Source organism: Myotis yumanensis, unplaced genomic scaffold (assembly GCF_028538775.1).
Source record: "Myotis yumanensis isolate MYYU_CA2020_CCGP unplaced genomic scaffold, mMyoYum1.0.hap1 SCAF_6, whole genome shotgun sequence".
Taxonomy (NCBI): Eukaryota; Metazoa; Chordata; class Mammalia; order Chiroptera; family Vespertilionidae; genus Myotis; species Myotis yumanensis.
In genome coordinates, this window is record NW_027223757.1 from 77594602 (window position 1) to 77620225 (window position 25624).

The window sequence follows — 25624 nt, forward strand, 5'->3', positions numbered from 1 at the left end:
TGAATAATTAATTTCAAAGACCCTAAAGAGTTTAATAACAAGTGTTAGAGCATAGGAGTAAGCACACCACCTAGGAGTGTCCCAAAACTTGAAGTTAGCCAGGCCAAGATAGGTAGTGGCTTTCCAGAGGCGTTTAATGACCTAAGAGCAGAAGTAGTGCATGGTGGGTACTGATCTGTCCTAGGGTTACTATAGTAATATGTATTGGGTGCTTGCAATGTGCCAGATCTAGAACCACTATACTATTGTGCAGGAAGGAAACACTGGGATCATAAAACATTTTGTCTCTCTCAGAGGTTCATAGCAGCTAAGGGCATCTGGCTAGGTTTGATAGGGAACATAAGGATTATAAAATGCAGTAGTCCCCTCTCATTCATGGTTTTGCTTTCTGAGGTTTCAGTTAACCGTGGTCAATCGTGGTCCAAAATATTTAATAAAGAATTCCATAAATAAGCAATTCATAGATTTTAAATTGTGTGGGGGTTTTAGTGGCATAATTTTAAAAAATGATGGAAATGCTCAGGACACCCTGACACACTTCATTAAAACATGGGGCTCTTTTATAGGAACCTGATTTAGTGATATTGAAGAGGCAAAGGGAGTGAGGAAGTATCTCTACCCCCTCAACCCCGCCCCCCGCCAATGCCTGCACCTTAGGTCTTGCCCAGAACCAGCTTTCACCAATAGGATTTATTTATTTACTGGATTTGTCATGCAAATATAAATAACCTCCCACTCCTACCCCCATTAGAGGGTAAGCAGTTCGGATCTGGCAAATTGAAAAGCAAGGGTTGAGATGCATAGTGGTGATTTCTGAACTGGGAAATTTCTGAATTCTTTTTATCTTTCTTTTAGTTTACACTGAGCCTTGAAAGGGGTGGGGGGATTCTTTCACACACTTGACTGGGTGTTGGAAGCTGTTAACTAGTGGTTAGAACTGGGAGGATTGGAGGGAACTTTCCTCCCCCATTTTTTAAAGTTTGCTGTAGGTCTTTCTGCCTGCAGGCTACAGTCACATTAGTGGTTGGAAATTGGATAAGGACAGCACAATGACAAATCCAGGTTGCTTGCAATAAGTTGCTAATCCCTTTGCTTTAATATCGGAGCAGCGTATAATGATGTTTGGACATCACTCCAGTTTACTGACGACCCCACTGGGGCCAGCAATAGAACCTTACAACTGTCTAACAAGGTGTCAGGTGACTCCCGTCGTCACAGCAACGGACACTGGAATCTAATCTTCCCTCCATCCCTTCTAGCACCCAATAACGCCTAGATTATATAAGTGGCCCATCATTGCTTGGTAACTTGAATCAATTAACGTTAATTCGCACAATGCTATGATGTATTGTGATCACTTTCATTTCAGGGAAGGGGGAGAAATTGCTATAAGTCACCTAAAATGAGGTTGTCTGTGGTGCTGAGGTATTAATTGGGTGTCCATATTAAATGCAAAAGGAGCCCCATCGTGAAAGGAAAGTGGATGAGTGACTCTCTTGGCTGCTATTGACCTATCAGAAGAAGACAGTGCCCTTTTCCTTTGCTTTTATCTATTACAGTTTTCCCTATTGCGTGTCAAGTTGATGTATTATAAAAAATTCATTTGGTGACCTTTCACCCCCTTAGCAGATTAAACAATTTCACTTCGATGGCATCATTAACAGGACCCTGCATTTAATGATGATTTCTCTAAAAGGCCACGGAGATTCGATTTTAAGCTAACAGATTTATTGCACTATTATAACATATCGTAAAAAACTGTACCACCTACGGTCAGGTTTTAGGATAGAAACTGCTTAAGAGTTTATGTGGAGCTTAAAGTGGTATTACCTTGGGATATGCTGTAGCAGCAAGTCTCTGACCTCCAGTGAGATGCTGTTTACATTTAATAAGAGATGTTTGCTCACAATAAACTTTAAAGTGTGTCAGGGGCAGGCCTTTCAGCGGCTGTTCAGGCAGTTGGTTCCCGTCCCTTCGTCTGCAGACATCAGTGTTCTTGTGTCAGGATCTTTGACGGAGCCTTTCCGTTTCTTTAGCCCACGCTGCTGGCCTAAATTCTGTCCCGCACCCGAAAGCATTTAAGAACTAGGTTAGGGGAGAAATAGGAGCTGGTAACAATGTTAGAATTTTCCAATAACCTGGGACCCATAGAAGAATAGAAGTAATAGCATAGATTTTTTAAAAATCTGTTTTAAATTATTCCCTTTAAAAAAATTAAAAGGGGGCCTTGCCCACTCAGGTTAAGCAAACTAATAAATGGTGATGGGGCTATTGTATGTTCAATTTCCAATGAGCGTCTGTAGCACAGGTCAGAGCCTTAGCTGGGAGATGACCAACGGGGGCTCATAGGACTACTCTGCCCCATATTCCAGAATTCTCGGGGGGAGGGAAATTGCTTCCTACAGAAACTTCATAGTTCGTGATCCACTGTATTTCCTCTTTCTAGGGTTGATTGTCACTTTTATCTGACATACACCTTCCATGCCAAATAAACATTTTATTCTTTTCTCCTCACATACACAAATTAAAATAAAGATTGGGAATAAAGTATCTGATTCAAGCATTCAATTGATGGCAGGATAAGCTACTTTTTAAAAAAAAAAAATCAAATCTTTTTTTGTTAGACTTGACTTAAGTTGTATAGAGGATAAGTCACTATGGGATGTTCTATATTAGGGTAATATATGTGATATATGATGTTTATCTTTTAGATTTCCATTTAATTGCTAAAAATTTGTTATATGCCTATGATGTATAGTACATAATAGGCTTGATCCTAAATAATAAAAGCCCAGCAACCAAAGGGCGGAAAAACCAGAACGACCGGTCGATCAATCACTATGACATACACTGACCAACAGGGGACAGACACTCAACACAGGAGCTGCCCCCTGGTGGTCAGTACGCTCCCACAGCAGGAGCAGCCACTCAGAAGGTGGGTCCACAGTCACTTGGGGATGAGCACTGCTCCCACAGCAGGCCTATCCCTACAGGCCATGCCCCAACAAGTGCACGAATCCCATGTATTGGGCTTCTAGAAGATATATAATCTATAACTTTTTCTTAAATGTTTTTATTAATTTGAGAGAGAGAGAGAGAAAGAGAGAGGGAGAGAGAAACATCAATAAGAGAGAAGCATCAATCAGCTGCCTCCTGCATGCTTTCTACTGGGGACTGAGCAGGCAATCTGGGTATGTGCCCTGACTGGTAATCAAACAGGTGACCTTTTGGTGCATGGGATGACACTTAACCAAATGAGCCACACTGGCCAGGGCTATAATGTTCTTTTAATAAAGCTATCTGGGTCATCAAAAATACCAAAGCTATTGGAAAAACATGTTTTAAGGTATCATGAATTATATAACCATTTTATTTTGTTTATTCTATTTTATTGCTTAGTCACATCAGCAATTAATGTACCTGAAAGGGGTGAGAAACAATATAGCTCATTTGTAAATTGCTCTAGACCTTGGTCATGCATGTACTATTTGTAAGACCTTTGGCAGGTTACTTTAGTCCAGTGGTTCTCAACCTTCTGGCCCTTTAAATACAGTTCCTCATGTTGTGACTAGGAACCATAAAATTATTTTCGTTGCTACTTCATAACTGTAATGTTGCTACTGTTATGAATCGTAATGTAAATATCTGATATGCAGTATGGTCTTAGGTGACCCCTGTGAAAGGGTAGTTTGACTGACAAAGGGGTCGCGACCCACAGGTTGAGAACCACTGCTTTAGTCCTTTTGGACCACAGTTTCTTCATGTGTAAATAAGAGTACCTACCTCATAGTGTCATTTTAAAGATTCGATGAGTTTATACAAGGAAAGCTTAGAATAGTACCTGGTACACAGTACTCAGCATATATTAATTATGAGTATTATTCTCCCCAAAGGCTTCATTCATTAAAATTTAAAAAAAAATCAGTTAATTCCATGGTTATTGAACCTATTTAGTGCAAGCACAGTATGGAGATGACAAGTATGGAAGGGCTGTTGTGGGGACTAAATGAGCTATTCCATGTCTAACAGCTGTGCTGGGGCTTTGCTCTCAGGCATCTCCTCTCAGCTCCCAGTGATGTCATCATGGTACCAGAATCAGCCATGGAGAAAGTATTCATACCATGGAAACTGGAAAACATTGGGCATCAGGGTCTTTGAGGGGAGAGCTGGTTCACTGGCATACTACTGAACATATCCCCACTGTCTAAGTTTTATAATCTGCTAAATTCCTTCACTGGGGTCTTTGGGGGGCTTATATCATTAAACTGTGATAAAAATATAAGTTCATAATTATCGCTTCTGCCCCCACCCCCTCACACCCAGTCCATTCTTTACCATGGCTTAGCAAAAATTTACATATATAAAAGCCAAGCAACCAGAACTACAGATCGACTGGAATGACCAGAAAAACCGGTCGCTATGATGCACACCACCTGTGCTCCCCCACCCCCACCCCCACCATCCCCGTTCCTGATTGGCAATCACCTATTGGGGGTGGGGGTGTCCAACCTCCCGCATCCCCTCCCCCCACCAACCCAACCCAATCAGCCCCCATCAAATTCGAGCACCAGGCCTCTAGTGTTAAATAAAAATATAATTATTATTCAGTTACAATGTAATGTTCACTACAAAGTGTATTATTTTCTAAATTAAAAGGCAGATATTTTCACTGCTAATAATGGATTATGGCAAATAGCTACTACAGTAATATTTGTAAGCTTATGGCTTTATTCCATTTTGTTTTACATGTGCCAGAAATACAAGCAATTTTGAAACTGGAAATTCGATATATGTTCGGCCCTATGCTCTTTCAGTCCTAGTCCAGCCTTCAGATGGAGAAGTGGGGAAAGAACTTCCAGTACAACCACAGCTCATTTTTCTGGATAAGCAGGTAACTTGTTCATGGATGATCCTTAAAGCTGGGTAACATGTACTCAGTGCAGATTCCATTGTCATGGTACATACTTACCGAGTGCCCCCTGGATGACATTTGCTGCACTTAGAACTTCTCGTGACTTCTGTCATCCCCCTTCCACTTCATGGCCTGCTTTCCTTCTGCTTCATATGGATGCCCAGATTTTGATTAAGAGTAAAAATAAAATTTGGATAATTTTCCTCCCCAAGCAAATTCTTGAAGTAGATCTCTAGTATCTTCTCGGAAATCTGACCTTCTTGAAGAGGTAGAACTATATCTGAAGAAGTCATTTCATATGCTAATGAGTGAATTCATGCCATCATGTCTGCCTTATAGTTTTGTAGGATTTTAAAAATATTTATTGTTTTCCAGTTTTATGTTATTTTAAATGATTTCTCTCATAGGTGGTTAAGCAAATCATTAACAAGAGGTTTCACTGCTTAATTCTAATTTCAATGGCCATGCCCTCTGTTTCTATTTTATCTTTTCTGTATTTACTAAAGTTATGGAAGAAAATAAAGTGAAATAAGCTAATTAAATCTGCTTTCCACTCTTTACTTTTAAAATGCATCCCCTGACATGTATGCAGAGGGATAGAGGCCACAGGACTGAAGTCTGAATTTGCAAACCTGCACTTTGATCTCACCCATTTCTCTCCCGCTTTCTTCTCTTGACCTTGCCTTCCTTAGTAACCGTCAGCACAGAATGCACTGTCCTCTCCTACAGACATGGCTTTCCTTCCTCCTCTTCACTGCCCTGCTTCAACTTTTTTTCTGTAATAATATCCCTTCTCTTCTCTCAATATGCTAATCATGATATATTCTTAACATGAGAAAGAAAATGCTTATTTATAATTTTTCTTCCTTTGCTTGTTTGTACTGAATTTGTGCTTTATGCAAGATTCTATTCTAAATTCTCTTCTTTTATAGGTAATTTCACAGATTCTCTTCTGAATCTAACTTTGTGTTTTGTCCCCTCCCCCCCCCCCCCCGCCCCCCTCCACCTTCTCAGAATCGGAGAGTAGAGTCCTTGGGGCTGCCATCAGAGCCTTGGGCCATTTCTGTTTCCCTTGAAGGGACTTCAGGTTCAGTGCTGAAAGGTAGGTATCTGTGACATTCTGAGACCTGTTACTACTGCATCTGCGCAGAAAATGTTTGCCGCCATTAGGGATTCATAGCAAGTCAGGTACACTCAGTATCTTCAGTAATTTGAAAGGAACATCCATCATCCCCACTCTACAATGCCAGTGTTTGTGAAAAGAAAGTTTTGGCTGGCAGTAAATACTTAAGGAAACACCTCCTCCTCTCCCCTCCTTTGCATGATGAAGGAGCATTTTTGTCATGTCCAGATCCCCAATGTGATGTAAGGAGAAGAGCATGTCCCCTAAGACAAATGATTCTTTAGTACAGTGTCATGAACTGGCCCCGGGAGCAAGTCACCCATACAAGGTGGTTTCTATGGAGAAACACTGGTTCAGTGATAGGAAGAATAAATGTGATGGCAAATGCAAAACACCCAGCCCAGAGCAGAACCTCAAGTTCATTTTTCCCTCTCCACTTTTCTTTTGTCTTCTGTTAGCTTCCTGTGCAGTCCAAGTACCACTGCTTCACTTCATTTACGTTCCCTATACCATGTGCATGTGAAAATTAAAAAGAAACACACATCATTTTATTTTTTGCTTCTATGAATTTGAATATTTTAGATACCTCATATAGATAAAATCATACAATACTTGTCCCTCTGTGACTGGCTTATTTCCTTGGAATAATGTTCTCAAGATTCATCCAAGTTGTCACATATTTTAGAATTTCCTTTTTTAAAAGGCTGAATAGTAGTATTTCATTGTATGTGTATTGTACGTTTTCTTTACCTATTCATCTGTTGATTGACATTAAGATTGTTTCCATTTCTTGGCAAGTGTGAAGAGCACTGCAATGAACAGGGGTTACACCTATCTCTTTGCAATCCTGATTTAAATTCTTTTGCATAAATACCTAGAAGTGGGCTTGTATTTTTCTATTTTTAATTTTGTGAGGAACCTCCATAATGTTTTCCATAGCAGCTGCACCATTTTGCATTCCCACCAACAATGCACAAGAGTTTGTTTTCTACATCCTCACCAATACTTATTGTCTTTGGGTAATTTGATAATACTAGCCATTTTAATAGGCGTAAGATAATATCTCATTTTATTTTGATTTGCATTTCCCTGATTATTAGTGATATTGAGCATCTTTTCATATACCTGTTGGCCATTTGTAGGTCTTCTTTGGAGACATGTCTATTCAAGTCTTTAGTCTATTTTTAAATCATATTATTTGTTTGTTTGTTTTTTCCTATTAATTTGTAGGAGTTCCTTATATATTTTGGAAATTAACCCTTATCAGAAATATGGCTTGCATATATTTCCTCCCATTCTGTAGTTTGCCTTTTCACTCTGTTTATTGTTTGCTTTGATATGCTTAAGATATTTAGTTTGATATTATCTCACTTGTCTAATTTTGTTTAAGATGTCCAAATGATTCACAGATTCAATTTAATCTTTATCAAAATTTTAATAACATTTCTTACAGAAATATTTTTAAAGTTATAAAATTCATATGGCACCACAAAAAAATTCCAAAAGACAAAAATAATCTTGAAAAAGAAAAACAAAACAGGCATCACATGCCTGATTTTCAAAATATATGACAAAACTATCCTATATAATAAAAGGCTAATATGCAAATTGTCCCCTCGGGAATTCAACGACTGGGAGTTCGACTGCTCTCTATGATGTGTGCTTGCTGAGCGCCAGGAACAGCACAGAGCAAAGGAAGGCCCTGACCGGCCCTATTTGCCTGCCAGGCCTAGGGACCCTACCCATGCACAAATTTCATGTATGGGGCCTCTAGTCTATATATATAAAAGGCTAAGTGACCAACCATACATCTGTCTGATCATTCAACCGACTGGCTGGTACATATGATGCGCACTGGCAATTTAAAAATAAACATTGACTCTCATGCATGCATGATACATATAAAGCTCTTGCTGCTGCCAATTGCGCGTAATGCCAGAATGTATCTGAAGACCAACTATTGGCACTTTGTTGTTGATATATCATGTTGTTGTTGTTTATTAATCAATTTATATGTTATTTTCAGATATATTTTACTAATTTTATTTTATCTCTGACACTTCTATTATGGAGAAAGGGTGAATAGCGATATTAAAATATTTTGTATTTTAATTTTATAATACTATATATACTATTTTGATATGTAATTTTTGGCAGTAACATAATTGCAGCATGAATCTTTCTTCTAGTTAACTTCCTTTCAATGTGCAGGAATCCATGCACCAGGCCACTAGTATTAAATAAAATACTATGGTACTTACATAAAGTCAGACTTTATAGACCAAAGGAACACAATAGAGATTCCAAAAATAAGTCCATGTGCATATGGTCAACTGTAATTCAACAAGGGAGCCAAGGATACACAATGGGGAGAAGATGGTCTCATCAACAAATGGTGTTGGGGAAACTGGATATCCACAAGCTAAAGAATAAAGTTGGACCATTGTTTTACACCATACAGAAAAAAAGCAACGAAAAACAGATTAAAGTCTTAAATATAAGACCTGAAACTTTAAACTCCTAGAAGAAAACAGACGAAAAGCTTGTTGATGTTGGTTTTGGCAATGATTTCACAGATATGGCATGTAAGCACAGGCAACACAAGCAAAATTAGAGAATGTATTGATAACTTTGTAAAAAATTAGTTTATTAGATTTCCTATGCATAAACCAGTTAAGATATTTTTTATTGGTTTGGGTTTTCTCAAACTTGTGATGTTTTTTTCCAAACTTGTAAATGACTCACCTACCAGTACAAACATTAGCCTATCTACAAAATTTCTGGTTTCCAAGAAAAAGTCATTATTTTATAGTTATTTCTTGCTCTACTCAGGCTATGAGTCTAAGCTCATGCACATGGCTCCTGTAAAGTATGTGAAATGCTAAAATGTATAGGAATAAGCCCATTATAGAAGGGCTACATCTTGCCTCTCCTGCTAATTGCATTTGATTTGGCCTAAATTATTTCTAGTGTCTGAAATATAACACCTGCCTCTCCTGAGGATATTGTATTTTCATTCTTTGTTACTTGTCTCTATAAAAGGAAATACAAAACTGTTTTGATAAAGTTTCCAAGAAAATGAATTCTCATTCAACATAGTTTTTAATAAATTAATCTCAGGATTTTTTAAAAAAATCAGTGTATTATTTAACTTATAGTTTTTGTGCTAAGCTGTACCTCATCAATTCCAGAAAACAGGACTAGCCACAGATATAGCCCTTTTTGAAAATTTTTCTTGAGGAGGCAATCAACATAGCTGATTAGATATTTCATAGTCAAAACTCTTGTTTAAATCTTGTTTCATTCTGTTGTTTTCTTATTGGAGCTATAAATTTGACTGCTATCTCTTTTCAAGTTGCCTTTCAACTATTTTGGCCTGTAAATTTCCTACTCTATTTACTTACTTATTAAAAAATCAAAGCTTTTTAGCCTGTGGACAAAAATGATTTTCTCCCAAATTTGTATAGTTACTCTCTTCATTGCCCTGCCCACTTTCTCTTTGCATAACACATTTTTAAAGACCCAGATGTTGCTGCTCATTTTATGAGAATAGCCTCATAGACTTTCCATCTTCTCTATACTTCCACTCATACAATCAATATTTTACTCACGTTGGTGAAACTAGTACCCACATTGCTGACTCATATTTGTTCTTCTTGGCGATTTCTTTGCCCAAGCAATTAAATCTGAAACTCTTTGGGTTTAAAATCTCAAGGAAAGAGGACAGCCCAAAATGTTCCTTGTACAAATTTGCAGAAAAAAACCCCACATTATTAAGAAAGTAAGGTAATTAAGCAAAGCTATCCCAGGTTGGCTAATGTGAAAATGAAATATTCAAAACTGCATTATGAGTTAATTTTAAACTGTCTGCTTTGATGATGTCAGTCTGTCCATTCTTCAGTGCCATTTAGCTGTTGCTGGCATTTTGGTCTGGAATACATCAGCTATAACAGCAATTCTGATCTTAACACAGCAGCATAAAAATATCAATTTTCAGCTTTTTTTCATGTTCTATATCAGTTGCTGTCACTTGACTACTGAAACACACCTACGCCTATCCTCTACTCCATACATTCCCCATATTCTATGCTCCATCCATACTTCAAACGATACACACATGCTATACCTTGCCCTCACTCCATATCTGTCATTGTACTTTCATGCTTCTGTAATAGAATATCATAGACTGCAGGGCTTATCAGTGAAGACATTTATTTCCCACAGCTCTGGAGCCTGCAAAACCCAATATGAAGGCTCCAGCAAATTCTGTGTCTGGGGAGAGTCCACTTCCTAGTTCATAGACACTTCTCACTATTCGTCACATGGCTGAAGGGATAAGCAAGTTCTCTGGGGGTCTCTCTTATAAGGGTGTTTAATTGCATTCATGAGGGCTCTGCCCTGATGACCTAATCACTTCCCAAAGGCCCCACTTCCAAAGACCATGATATTGGAGATAAGGTTCCAACACAACCTTTCAGTCCATAGCAATGCCTTACCTATACTCTATAACTTACCCATATCTAGTATCTCATTTATCCATATCCTTAGTCATACTCCATAGTGGGCTTATACTCTATACTCTGCCCACACTCACTTACCCATACTCAGGCTCTTCTTCATACTCCATGCCTTGTATTCTTTTTTAAAAGAATATTGTGGTAAGATACACAGAACATAAAGCTATCTTAACCATTTTTACATGTATAGTTCAGTTACCTATATTTTTTTACCTTAACCATACTTCATGTCTTACTTATATTTCAAACCTTACTTATACTTCATACCTACTCATATTCTATACCTTATTTATACTCCATACGTCACAGTATTTTATACATTAACCATATGCAGTAGCTTAGTCATACTCCATGCCTTACTCATATTCCATACCTTACTTTTGTACTGTACCTTACTCAGACTCCATACTTTACTCCTGATACTTACCTCCCCAAATCCTTCATTATTTTTCTTTTAGTTAGCCTAAGGATCTGATCACTGACTAGCTTAGAATTTTATTATGATTATGTAGAATAAATGAAGCATGAAACTGTTTGCTTTTTTATTCTATTAACACCAACTCACACAAAGCATGGGACTCACCTGGATCAGTATTGTCATCATTCTTCTCCTTCGGAGATTCTTGGGAAAGTATGAGGAACTTGCTGAGGTTGTCTTCTATGCACACTCTGTGTGTGTGTGTGTGTGTGTGTGTGTGTGTGTGTGTGATGTAGGGAAAACATCTTGTGCAGTTTTCTGTGTTTAGAGAGCCCACATCACCAAAACGTTCTATTTCATTTGATTGAAAGTATCTTTTAAAATCATCATGAAATAGATCTACTTAACTTCAGAAAAAATGGAACCCAATCCATTTGGGATGGATTATGTAACTTATTCTGAGTATTTCCTGGAGAAAAACAAAATAACAACAACAAAACTATACCTATAGATCTAGTGTAAATCTTTTATTCTGCAATTTAACTTCATGTTCTTTTGTCTCAGTAGACCTTCCTCAGTAAAAAAGAGATTATTTCTTAAAAAGCAGATTTACATACACAAAAACTATTATTTAAGGGCCTTCCAGATCCTTTGATAATTATAAATCCTAGTTGTAGGGAAAAGATGTTCTTAATATTTAAAAAAATAAAGTGTAAACATTAATGATATAGTTTGATATAAATATGTAATAGTTTGCTAGTTTAGCTAGAGGTGAGAGAGATGGCATGGCAGAGAACTTGAGCTGAAAAGGTGTTTTAGAAACCATATGCCCTGTAGAAACACTCAGGTAGCAATCCCTGGTTAAGTCACGTAATCAATTTCAGTTTTGCACAAGCCCAACACCCCATCTCGTGGAAGTTCCCACAGCCAGTACGTTGTTTATACCAGCTTGGTCAGGGAGCCTGGCAATGGCATTGGTACATTTTACAATTATAATTCCAGAAATATGATGAACCCTGGAGTAATGTACTGTACTTGGCAGCAACTGCCTCAGCTTTTGAGCGCATATGCTTCAAATCTGAGAATATCATAGATATATATGGGAATCTTTGTAGAGATCTCTGAGGCAAGCTGGTATTTAACGCAAAAGCAAACCCATTTGGAGCTAAAGCACTTTCCATTAGGCAGTTTGGCGGCTGTTCTACGAGGCAGACTCACTGTGCTCCACGGACACATTTTGATTAAATGCTGCTTTGTATTCCTTCAAAGATGGGAACAATAAGGACGTTTGTCAAAGGAAAAACTGCAGCAAACGATTTCATGTTGAACATCTGTACTCTGCAGTTCATTGTTTGCAAGAGTTTATGGACCATAATTTTGATGCATATAGGTTTTAAAGAGTATAAACTGCATTTATCTTGAGCGCCTATCATTTATTTTAGTCTTGGCTTATTTATTTCCATTTTTTCTGAGCATTTTATTTATTTTGGTACTCTGACGAGATGAAGGAAAAGATGTTTCCAAAAAAGGAAGTTTGGTTAGCTTTGCAAAATTGATGAGGAAAGACAATATTTTCACCAAAAGGACTGAGCAATTGAATTGAAATATGTAACACTCAGCACATTATATCTTTATGATACCTTTCAGCCTTAAAAGATCTCCAACCAATTTATAAGCTTTAAGACCACTCTCCTATCTCATTGTCCATCGTACCAATCACAGTGACTTTTCCATAGTGACTTTTAGTAGCAGCTGTTAATTAACAAAGTAATTTGAGGATAGTGGAGTCAGAAGACTAATTAATGGCATTGTGAACGTGAGCCTGCCTGGAGTTGTCTTCTTTCACTTTATAGATGGATGACCCATTTTTAGAAGATGTGAGCTTTCTTTTCTACATTTTATTCAGGGAAACCATGGCCCAGGCAATTCAAGTTGCTAAATCTTTATCAGTCGTGATTTGAAGCATTGCTGAAGTCTTGATCAATTGGCCTAACTTTGTCCTCACATAAAATATAGAACCCTTGAATAGAAGAGAGGCAGAGCCAAAAAACTGACCACCTAGGAAGACAATGGTATTTCTTTCTTGAGATACATTTAATAATAAATTAGTGGAGATACAGCAGTGGTTAAGAATGCTAACTTTGAAATTAGGCAAATTTGGGCTATAACCCCAGTACTAAGTAATTTAACATCTTATGAGCCTATTTTCTATTACCTAAATGATATAGATATTAAAATATTTTATACATTTTTATGAAGCTTATTTATAATGTACATATAATGTATTTATAGTGTATAGAAAGCACAGTGTCTGGTTAAGCTTTCAATGCATGTTAGCTGTTATTATTGGATTATTTGGTTCTAAGACTTGTCTAAGACTTAATCTGATCCTGATGGATTTAGTAACCTCTTTAATTAAAAAAATAAGTTTCCTTTATTGTCCAATTGCCTCTCTCTAGAGAAGACTCAAATGAATTACTCTTGAATAGGTAACTAACATTTCCTTTTTTTGTGTGTTCATTTGTAGGGTGTACTCAGGCAGAAACTCGAGATGGTTATGTGAGCTTCTCCAACTTGGCAATTTTGATTTCTGGGTCAAATTGGCACTTTCTTTTTACTGTCACTTCCCCTCCAGGTAATTTCAGCACTGTGTGTTTTATTATCTGTTTGTTTTATTTAAAATATAGCCCCTTCTCCTTTGTCATTGGAATAGCTCTTATCATGAATAAGGAGTCATCTAAGTTTAGAGAAAAACATCAATTGATTATATTATTAAGGTGTGAGAAGCAAGAGCACATGTAGAAATTAAGTCTCAGGAGAATCCTGGTAAGCAAGAATCCAAATGTCCATTTTCCTCTAGTTGTTAAAATTTTCTTTGAATTTTCTACTTTATAAAAATATATATATGTGACATTTGATAGCATTGGGTTGGATACTAATTAGAAATTTTAATTTACAGAAAAAAAGAGTCCTGGGATACAGAGTATTATGAATTCTTTCATTTCTTCCCTTACCCACTGCCCCCTCCCCCCCCCCCCCCCCCCCATGGCAACTATACCAATTTAAAATCCTGGGTTTTTTTTTAAGAAATAGAGATATAAAGCATGTGTTACTTGCTTATATGCTTCAGTCCTTCTTGAAAAAAACATTAAAAAGAAATTTCCCTTCTGAAGTATTCTTTTTTTAAAAAATTCTTTACTGGTTAAGGTATTACAAATGTGTCTTCATCCTCCCATTACTTCTGAAGTATTCTTGACAATTTTTTATTTGTTAGAAGGTAATGCTATCCAACAAGTTTATAGTAGGTAAGATGTTAATTAAACTTCAAAGCCAGAGGAGCCTATGTAAAATACCTCTCTCTCATTCCCATGAAGGGTAGAGCTGAGAGTCCAATTTCCGCCATCCTCTTTTTAAAGGGTTGAATTCTGATAGAAACACAGAGCTTCCCACTTAAAAAAATAATTTAAATATCACATGCATTATTTGACTTACCAGAAAATCCACCTAAAAGAATTTGTAAAATACTAACATTGCATTTGAACTGAAAGGTAGAAATTTACAATCAATTATTAATTTTGGCCAGGGATGTTAGTCTCATTCCTAAAACATACAACTGTAGAAAGCAGTTCATGTACAGGTATGATAATGCAAAGTTTTGTAAAATGCATTAGAGCAGTCATTATTTCATTGGAACCTCTTAGATATTGGAAATGGCAAAGGAAATAAAATGTGTTGATGTGAGGTATCTTAAGCCCAACAACAAATATTTAATTAAATCCAGACATTAGTCTTCCATCATGAAACATTCAAACTGTCATAGTAAACTTTTCAATACGTTAAAAATGTGGCTTTCATAAAAATATGTAAAGAGCACTTGTCAACAGTTATTAAACTCATAATGAGGGATTCAGGAGGACAGCAAAGCTGTTAAATTACATGTGAGGGATGTAGATCAACCAGGAAGGAGCTGCTGACATAAGTTTGTTAAATTGGATACAGGACAATAAAACTATAGCCTTTGAAGCTAGATGTCTACAGATATCCTGTGCATCTTTACTGGACAAAATCATTTGCAGCTTACCAATCTTGTATTAATTAAGCCTGATCCTCAATTAAATATAAAGTAAAAAAAAAATAGTATGTTCCAGAGAATTTGATAAATCTTGGAAGGGCCTATTTGAAAATGCTTTAAAATGACATTGATAAGATCTGAAATCAGGTTTTCCCTTAATTCCAAGTTTTGGACCATTTTCTTCACAAAGAGAATACCTTCTGTGATCAAGTAAACAATTATTATTAATTGTTTTAGGCAGATATTCTTTTAATACCTATGATGGTGTCCTAATTTAAGCAGAGGTTCATGGGGAAACATGTTCAAGGGATTCCCAAGGATATATTTTGAAGGATATTTTGTCCTAGAGACTTTTGTCTTTTAATTTCCTTGGTGGTTAACTGAGACTGAACATTTTATGAGGATCATTTTAAGGAATAAGTTATAAAACCAAGTGTAAAATGTGGTCCAACTTCTCAGTAACACTTTGATTTTGAGTTGAGCTTGGTGTTCACTTTGTCTAGGTCACTAGTTTACCTTAGGTTCCACCTATAACTTGTAAAGTAGACTGCTGAGGGATTACAGTTTTTCTTTAGCCATTTTCCTTAAATAATAATTCATAATTTTCAATATCAAGTCTGTGAGGTGGGGCTCTGTCAGAATTCGATTACAAACATTTAAATTAGCCCGGCCGGCGTGGCTCAGTGATTGAGCATAGACCTATGAACCAGGAGGTCACAGTTTAATTCCTGGTCAGGGCACAGGCCCGAGTTGCAGGCTCGATCCCCCATCAGGGGCGTGCAGGAGGCAGCCAATTAGTGATTCTCTCTCATCATTGATGTTTCTATCTCTCTCTCCCTCTCCCTTTCTCTCTGGAATCATTAAAAATATATTTTTTAAAAAGTTTAAATTAGAAGAGAGTAGATGGAAGATAAAAAGAAAGCATTAAAAGGCCTGTATTTCTGTGAATCCTTATTGTCTTCATGTTTCATGTGTTTAAGTTTTAGTCCCATCCCCTCTTTTTTGGCAACCATCAGCTTGTTCTCTATAACTATAGATATGCTTCTGTTTTGTTTATTTATTTGTTTTGTGTTTTTAGATTGCACATACACGTGAAATCAGAAGGTATTTGCCTTTCCCTGTCTGACTTACATCACATAGCATAATACTCAATAGGTCCATCCATGTTGTCGCAAATAGCAGGATTTAATTCTTTTTTATTGCTGAATAATATTCCATTAGAATATTATTTCAAATCTTCTTTCTCAATTCATTCATTGAAGGCCAACTAGATTGCTTCCTTATCTTGGCTATTGTCAATAATGCTGCAATGAACATGGGGGATATACATTTCTTGGGATAAATACCCAGGGGTGGAATTGCTGGATCATATGACAGTTTATCTTTTAATTTTTTGAGGAATTTTCATGCTGTTTTCCACAGTGGCTTCACTGGTTTGCATTCCCACCAACAGTGCACAAGGATTTCCTTTCTCTGCAACCTTTCCAGCACATCTTATTTGTTGATTTATTGATGATAGCCATTCTAACAGGTGGAAGGTGATATCTCATTGTGGTTTTAATTTGACATCATATTGATTAAGAGTGAAGATACTGAGAGTAACTCCTTGTTTCCCACTATATCAATTTCTAGTGCTAGAATCATTTGGGAAAGCAGCTCTTATTCCCATATTGATAGGGCCATCAGTACCAGGCAGTTTTGAGAACCATGGCTCTGGATTTCCTAACCATTTCTTGGAGCCATGAAGTTCTTAGGGGATCCCCAGGGGCTTCTGTGCTGGGAAGAGAGGGAGGGAACCAAGGATGCTTTCTGCCATCAGTCCAGAAAAACTATTGCAGTTGCTATTTCCATGCCTGAAGTACTCTTGCTCCAGAAATTCACATGGCTTATCCTCATTTCACTGAGGTTTCTTCCCGCTGACACCTCCTCAAAGAGGCTTTTCTGTACCACGTACTCTACAGCACCGTCCCCAACCCTGTTCTCACCTCCAGTCATTTTGTCTTCCAACCTCACTTTAGTCCTCGTGGCACCTACCACTATCTCGCATCAGAGTATCCCTGGATTTGCTTGTTTGTCTACTGTCTGTGCTCTGTGCTGCATTAGAATGTAAGTTCCAAAAGACACAGGAATCCTAATGAATTGTGTTATATTCTCAGGGTGTAGTGAAACATCGCACCTCATAGGCACAAATATTTATGAACAAGTAAGTATATTGAGATTATGTCTAAGATTGCATTTTTAAAAAATGTTCTGCTGCTAAAAATATTTGAAAACTGGCAGTCTGCAATCTTAGACCTAGCTTACTGCTCTAGGCATATAAACAGGTCTCCCTGACTTCAGGCCCTCAGAATTTTCCCTTCTATAAACTTCATTGCCTTCAGAATACAGTTAAGGGCCTTTTTGACTGACATTTAATGCTCAGAAAATTTTGTCTCAAATTCTTTTGAGCATTAATTCCCAGTATTTTCCGGCATTAATTTCTTAAACATCAATTGATCTTTTCTTCGTTCTGTCTTCATTTGCTCAACCTTCCAAGTCCCACTTAGATACTCTCTCCTCTGGTATGCTTCTTCTGATCATATCAATGCCACATATCCTTCCAAAGCAATTCATTTGCATTATTCTGGTGGCATGTGTCACATTCTGTCTTTTTATTACAAACATTTGTATGTATATCTAATTTCATTTACTAGCTTGTAAATACTTTACGAATGAGAACAATAACTTATCCACTGAGCAAAGATAATAATCACTGAGCAATCATTGGAAAATGGATAAAAGAATGAGGAATTTTGTTTTTACTTCTTCAAATCCCTAGTAAAACCTATCCCCCATATCCGGGCTGGATTTATTTTATTCAGATGCCCATAAAAAGAAACTAATTGATAAGAAACAAGCCAAGTTTGTCTTCAGTAGAACCATATCTGGCTAATTTGGTTATGGTAGCTTTGGGACTGAGTCAGCCAGGAGTCAAGAGAGTAAAGATCTGACCGTGGCTGTCAATCAAATTGTCAGGTTCAACCCAAGAAAAGCACAGCAAAGAAAAACATGGTGTTTCCCTGACTAGAGAAAATAAAAACTATTATTGTCTGAGTGATTCAGATGAAAGCAGAGATTTTGGATTGATTTGTTTGTTTTGAATAAACTACTTTAATGCCAACTATAACTAACGCGTGTTCTTAGGCAAGGTTTTCTTGTTTTGCTTTTTTTAAAAATATATATTTTATTGATTTTTTACAGAGAGGAAGGGAGAGGGATAGAGAGTCAGAAACATCGATGAGAGAGAAACATCGATCAGCTGCCTCCTGCACACCTCCTATTGGGGATGTGCCTGCAACCAAGGTACATACCCTTGACCAGAATCGAACCCAGGACCTTTCAGTCCGCAGGCCGACACTCTATCCACTGAGCCAAACCGGTTAGGGCATTTGCTTTGTTTTTTAATTGATTTCAGAGAGGATGGGAGAGGGAGAGAGAGATGAAAACATCAACGATGAGAGAGAATCATTGATTGGCTGCCTCCTGCATGCCCCCTATTGGGGATTGAGCCCTCAATCCGGGCATGTGTCCTCACTTCCAGGATTCAAACCCTGAACTCCTGGTTTATAGGTCGATGCTCAATAACTGAGCCACACCAGTTGGGCAGGCAATATTTTTTTCTAAATATTTTATTTTTGTGAGCTAAAATTGACATGATAAACTACTCATATTTAAAACATGCCATTTGATAATTTTTGATGAATGTATATTTCAATGAAACCCTCCCCACAATTAAGATAAACATATTTATCACCTTCCAAATTATAGACAGACTTAAAATTTTCATACTTAATATAATATCCAGTAAAATTTATCTTTTTTGGTATATCTTTTTATGAATTCAAATACATGTATAGATTCATGTAATCACCCCCACATCAGGATACAGAAAATATCCTTCAAAAAATCTTCCTATGCTTTTCTCTGTCCTCACATCCTCTCCTCCCACTGACACTAATCCCTGGCAACCACTGATCTGATTTCCATCGCTATAGTTTTATCTTTTCTAGAATGTCATATAAATGGAATCATTCAATGTGATATGGGCTTCTTTTACTCAGTATAATACCTTTCATGTTCATCCCAGTGGTTTCACATTGTTAACAGTTTCTTTCCACCTTCCTTTCTTTGTTCTTTTCTCTCCCCCTCTCACCTCCTCTCTCTTCCTCTCTCTCTCTCTCTCTCTCTCTCTCTCTCTCTCTCTCTCTCCTTCCTTCCTTCCTTCCTTTCTTCCTTCCTTCCTTCCTTCCTTCCTTCCTTCCTTCCTTCCTTCCTTCCTTCCTTCCTTCCTTTCTTCTCCTCCTCCTCCTTTTTTTCCCCTCACTCTCTCTTCCTTCATTTCTCCTTCCTTCTTCTTTTTCTCTTTCTCTTTTTGGCTGAGTAGTATTTCATCATCTGGATAAACCACAGTTGATTTTTTCATCCCCCTGTTGAGGAACATTTGGGTTGTTTCTGAGTTTGGGTGATTATGAATAGAGGTGTTATAAATATTTGTGTACATATTTTTATGTGTATAGATAAGGTGTTTTTTTAAATTCTTTTATGCTTTGTTTCAAAATAATAAGGGAGTAAGCAGTCAAAATGTTCAGTCTATTACATGTTTGTGATGAATTCTTAGAAAGATTCACTCCGTAGAGTTACCCATTTTGTTCCATCTTTCATAGCCAAGTGGCTCAGCTACCATGCTCTACCCCCACTTTTCCAGATAACAAAATTTGCAGTTCTCGACATTTGAAGTTCTCTTGACCCTGTAGTAAGAGTCTTGGTGCCATGTCTTTTTGCTACATGCCATATTTTAAGTAGGATACATATGTCACAGCAAGTAGTTTCATACATTCTAGAACTCAGAGCATTTCTATTTTAATTAATGGAACATAAGAATGAAACTGAAATTTTGCATTGGTGGAGAACGTAAGACAGAATATAAGGGGAGAATTGGAAGAATTCCTCATCAATGTTTGACAAATTAGAGAGAACAATTGTGCATTATCATTGGAATTGGATTCCTGTAGTTCTTTAGCAATACAAATCTTGAATTAATTTTAGGTTCATTTATTTAGTCATTTAATTCAATAAATATTTATTAAACCTACTAAGTGTTGTAAGCATATTTTCCCACAATGTTATATTAGCACAGTTATTATTGAGATTTTTTTTTTTTTTTTTTACAGGAACCAATTTTACGACTCGATCCAGGCCATTCGCCATCTTACCTGTGACTAGGTCAGAGAAGTCGACCATCATCCTGTCTGCCTCCCTGTGCTCAGTGGTCTCGTGGCTGGCTCTGTGCTGTCTGGTGTGCTGTTGGTTTAAGAAAAGCAAAAGCAGAAGTATGTAGTTTTTTTTTTGAATGAAAATATTGGAGGGAAAATGCCATTATGTATAACATATTAACCTTTCTTTTACTTCCCCAATGAAAAACATGTATGAACTTTTGCAACATATTAAGCTACATGTAGCTAATTTATTTAATTCATACAGTAAAGATAAGAATTGCCTAATCTTAAATAATAATAGCAATACTAATAAAAGTTCAAATTTATTGAGCACTCGCTATAGACCAGGCTCTAAGTACTTTAGATACATGAATTTATCTAATATTCATAACAGCCCTATAAAAGAGGTACCAAATACTATGTCTATATTATGGAGGTGGAGAATGAGGCTCAGAAAGGCTAAGTTACTTATCCCACGGTCCACAGTCAGGAAGAAGCCAGGCAGTTTGGTTCCAGATCTTATTCTCTGAAACTCTACGCTCCATTGCCCAGGGAACCCTCCGAAAGGTGAGCTCAAAGTCTTCAAAGGGGAATGCCCTCTTCTCCTTCAAAAGAGGGAAGAGAGTGCTTAGTGTTTTATTTATGTTTTCTCTAGGAGCATAGAAATTATGCTCTTAGACATTTTCCCATAAGCAACTCTCTCTCTCTCTCACTAGAGACATGGAAAAATCACTGAGGAAAAGAAGTTCTGTAAAAAAGGCTTCTTTCTGTCTTCTATTCTGTTCTTAGAGTGTGGGAGAAAGAAAAGCAAATTCCTTACTCTACCCATCTTAAACTCCCAGCAAATGAGTGGATGAAACACTTGTGATACTAGGAGATATTAGGAAACCAAAGGGATATGAGTGAATATATAGAGAGGTAAAATGAGGAGAGGCAAAGAGAGAAAGTCAAAATAAAGGGAGGAGAATGGAAAAAGCATGGTGACATGACTGGAAGAGTCACTATTTCGAACCAGCTTCAGCCTGACATTTCTACCTCTCTCCTTGTCATGATGGGTCTGGGCAAACTATAAGGAAACTTCAGGATTCCTGGTCTTTCTTAGGAAGAACAAGATCTCCTCACCCTGCGTAGGTGCCAGTGATACTTTGAACCCCAAGTTTTGGTCTTTGTTTTCAAATCTAAAGTTCATTGTGTTTGTGTGTGTTGCTTTCCTATTTGAAAACAAAGACATTTCATAATTTTAATCTCATGTGACTCTGTGAAGTAATTTAATTCTCATCCTCCCTTTTATAGCTAAACTTACCAGCCTTGGAAGGACCTACACTAAGCTCTGTTCACCCCATTTCTTCTCTTTTGTTCCCCTAGGTCTAGAGCAGTGGTTCTCAACCTGTGGGTCGTGACCCCTTTGGGGGTCGAAAAACCCACTCACAGGGGTCGCCTAAGACCATTGGAAAACACATATATAATTACATATTGTTTTTGTGATTAATCACTATGTTTAAATTATGTTCAATTTGTAACAATGAAAATACATCCTGCATCAGATATTTACATTACGATTCATAACAGTAGCAAAATTATAGTTATGAAGTGGCAACAAAAATATTTTATGGTTGGGGGTCATCACAACATGAGGAACTGTATTAAAGGGTCGTGGCATTAGGAAGGTTGAGAACCACTAGTCTAGAGGAAGCTTCTTTCTACAGTTACTAACCTATCAGTTACCCAATGTCCTCTTTTTGTTCTTTGAACTTTTCAATATCTATGGGCACATTTCTCTGTATTAAATTCTCTTATTGTTCTGTGTGAACATAGACTCCTAAATTTCTATTAAAAAATTTAAAGTGATCAGAAGGAACTTTATGCGGGGGGGGGGGGGGGAGTATGCAATAATCAGTTCATATATATATATATATATATGAGCTGATTATATATATTTTTTTTTCTTGTACTTTTCAAATGGCTAAAATGAACATTTTAGAATAAATGAAATTGTTCTCCCTGAATGTTTCTTTGCAACTTCTTGTGAATCCATAATTATTTCAAGATAAAAGGTTAAAAAACACTAATAACATTCTATGCCAACTAGGTCCAATAAAAATAAAACATGAGTCACAAATGTGAGGCACATAATGTAATTTTCTAGAAGCCACTTAACCCAATATATCAAAATTTATTTCAACATGTAATGAATATGAAAATGTTATATATTTTACTTTTGTTTTCAAAATTAGGTGTATGTTGTACATTTACAGCAAATCTCAATGCGAACTAGTCACATTTCAGGTGTTCAGTAGTTGGTAGTCAGTATGCATTCTATTGCATTTATTTCACAATCATTTGGGGGTGGCATCCAAGGAAATATCTTAACACTCAGGGCCCATTTAAAAATAAAAATGTTATTTTATTCTGGAAAAAAACAAACAACAAGAAACACACTTCCTTTTCTCATTAATTTAGAAATAAAAAGTGAAGATATTTCTGCATCCCAGACTAATGATCAAAAGAATCATGTCCATGTCTCATCTAAACGCCAAGGATCAGAGGTAGAGACTGAAAAAGAAGACCCCATTGTGGGAGAAGGTAAGCTGGGACAATGGGATGATCCCCACCAGAGACACAAAGTGTGGATGACCCATAGCCTTCCTCTCCCCCTGGCTGTCAGTTTCTGAATGAACTTAGCATATAGCCCTTTCTTTCAGTCTTTGTTACTTCTCAAGGAAATTATACCCTAGCATAGGAATCTGCAAGGATAGCTGATCACTCATCTATTAACCAGTTATTAAATTTGATATTTATGTTTTCTTACTTAGTAGAAGATTATTGGCTTACCATTTGAATTTGTTACACAGAGAAAGGGAAAACCAGAGTTGAGGCATATAATCTTTCCCTTAGCTATTGCAAAGCTGCCAGTTTGGCAAACAGTATTGAATTTGGGACAGAAGAGAGTGTAGCTGCCAAATACCAACTATGCAAATTAGATTGAATATAGAACCCTCAAGAAATGAGTTAGCTTTGTCAAGTTCTGCTCTGTTGCTTAGTTGTTCTTTTAGCAAAATGGATTATCTGCTTACGTCGTACACTATACCAAATGACTTCGCTTGTTATATTGTTAAATTGCCATTAGATTGGTGCCAAGCAGACAAGAGATAGGTATTTGCCTCAAACCAATGTTTTGCCCTTGTCCTTCTAAGGATAAAGAAAAGAGAAAGACAGTGGACATATCACAAAATCCATTTGCCAATAGATGTGGTGTATGAAAAATATTCACATAATTTCCATGGATCTAAAACATTTTGAAACATATGCTCTAAAGAGAATATTTCTATTTTTTCTAAGTAATAGCCAATTATCATGTTTTCTGCTTGAAAATGAATATGAATCTTAATGGTTCTGAGTGTGTGCTTAACCCAGAAATAGTAGTCCAATGTTGTTCTGCTTCAATCTAACTAGTTCAATGAATTCCAGTAAGTGTGTGTGTGTGTGTGTGTGTGTGTGTGTATCAGTTTGTTTGCCTGTTTGTATTTTTTCCCCATGGAGAAAATGAGGTTATTTTTATTTTTTAACAAATTAGTCAGTTATACTTCAGCTCCTGGACCTGCCCCAAAAGGTGGAGGGGGAGGTTAGGGGAGTGGGGAGTGAGAAGAATGGAGAGAGAGAGAAGGGGAATTCTTTCTAGATTCCATCTAATACTGCTTTAACTTAGGCTTCTGGAAGTCTGTATTATTGCATGCAAATTCAGGACCAGTATTTCAAAACAATCATCTGAACTCAGCTCTGTGAATGAAGGATAGGGTATTTAGCTCTATTCTTCAGGGAATGGCAACAGTGATGCTAATCTCTCCCCTAATCTAATATGGCCATCTCTACATGAATCTCAGTTGCCCTGCTGAAATTAACTACATTAGACAGTCCACAATGCCTGGGTGTTTTATTAGGGAACATTTTTTATGTGGTGGCTTATTAATAAATTATCTGGAATGAGACAAGGGACAGGGCTCCTGTGGAAGGGTTTAGATGGAAGAGATGGGAGTGTCAGAGAGGCCATTTTATTAAGGCATCCGAGTTAAAAATAGAAAGATGTGTTGTATGAATCCTCCCCTGGGGATCATAGCAGATTTTTTCCTCATCTTTTAAGGTTTGTCCAAATCTAAAGAGCTTTGTTTCCAAGGCAAGTAATGAGGCATCTCCTGCTTTTCTTTGAAAATTATTACCAGCTACATAACACCTAATTATCGCTAGCTTTAAATAAATTTGGTGTTATTTCATTTTTTGCATAGCACTTTAGTGTCCCTGTTCCCTCTGTGTTTTTAAACTTTCAGCATTTGCTAATAAAGTAATTGGCTATCCCTCTTATAAGACCTTTGCATTCACTAAGCATTGCCATAGCTCTAAAATTATTTAGCGGATGGAATTATTTCCGCTAATTATTTCCAGTAGATTTAGACTGTAAACTCACCATGTTATGGCTTTTACCAAAAATTGTATGGATGCAATCTGCGGGGAGCTAGAGAGCTGCCATGGGGAAAGAAGGGAGTGAAGGATATATCCCTCGTATTTCACTGTTACCCACCAGGTTTTGGACATTACAGAGCCATCTGATCCGGCTTTTAAAATTCACATTTGCTCTTGTCAGTCTGCTACTCAGGAGAGTTAATGAGTTTCCACTGTCAATTGGAGAGGCAGGAGAATGTGACAATTCAGGACATGAAACTCAGGAGTCAGATGAACTGGGTTTCATCCTGACTCTCTTGTCGACTTACTTTGGGGCCTCAAACAAGTCAGCTGGCCTCTCTGTGCCCTTCAGTTTTCTCTTCTGTAAAGCTGGCACAATACTGCCTACCTTTAGGGTGGTTGTGCCAATGAAGTGAGTCAAAATCAGTAATGAATGCAGAAAAAGCTTGGTATATAGTATAGGTGTTATTTATTGTTGTTTTAAACTGTTATTTAAAACGGAAAGCCCTTCAAGACCTGACTCTGTCCTGCCTTCCGAATCTTAGTTTGGATTTCACCTTCCTGCCCCCTGCTTATACCAGTGCTCACCACGCTAGCTCACTCATCCAGGGACTTGTGTAACACCTTCCCACCCACTTGCTTGCACAATTGCTTCCAATTGGATGGTTTGTCTTCACCTGTTAAAATCTACTCAAGCTTTTATGCACCACCTGAAGTGCCTCCTTATTTTTAAAAGTCTTCCCCAATCCTTTTCACCTCAATGAAAATGAGTATTTTCTCTGTGGGTTCCAAGCATTCTAAAGGTGTGCCTCCACAGTAGTACTTATGGTTTTTGGAGTTCATAGCACATAGATGGCTCTCTGTTCCCCCGG

General features: G+C 37.2%; 1 protein-coding gene across 1 annotated transcript in view; it reads left to right on the forward strand.

Annotated features, from left to right (window-relative positions):
* Nucleotides 1-25624, forward strand: part of PKHD1 (PKHD1 ciliary IPT domain containing fibrocystin/polyductin) — a 414612-nt gene that overhangs the window by 373676 nt on the left and 15312 nt on the right. The window contains exons 62-66 of the mRNA XM_070418435.1: nucleotides 4756-4891; nucleotides 5927-6014; nucleotides 13498-13605; nucleotides 20253-20411; nucleotides 22758-22880. Coding sequence (XP_070274536.1) covers nucleotides 4756-4891; nucleotides 5927-6014; nucleotides 13498-13605; nucleotides 20253-20411; nucleotides 22758-22880 — 614 coding nt within the window. The remainder of the gene's footprint in view (nucleotides 1-4755; nucleotides 4892-5926; nucleotides 6015-13497; nucleotides 13606-20252; nucleotides 20412-22757; nucleotides 22881-25624) is intronic.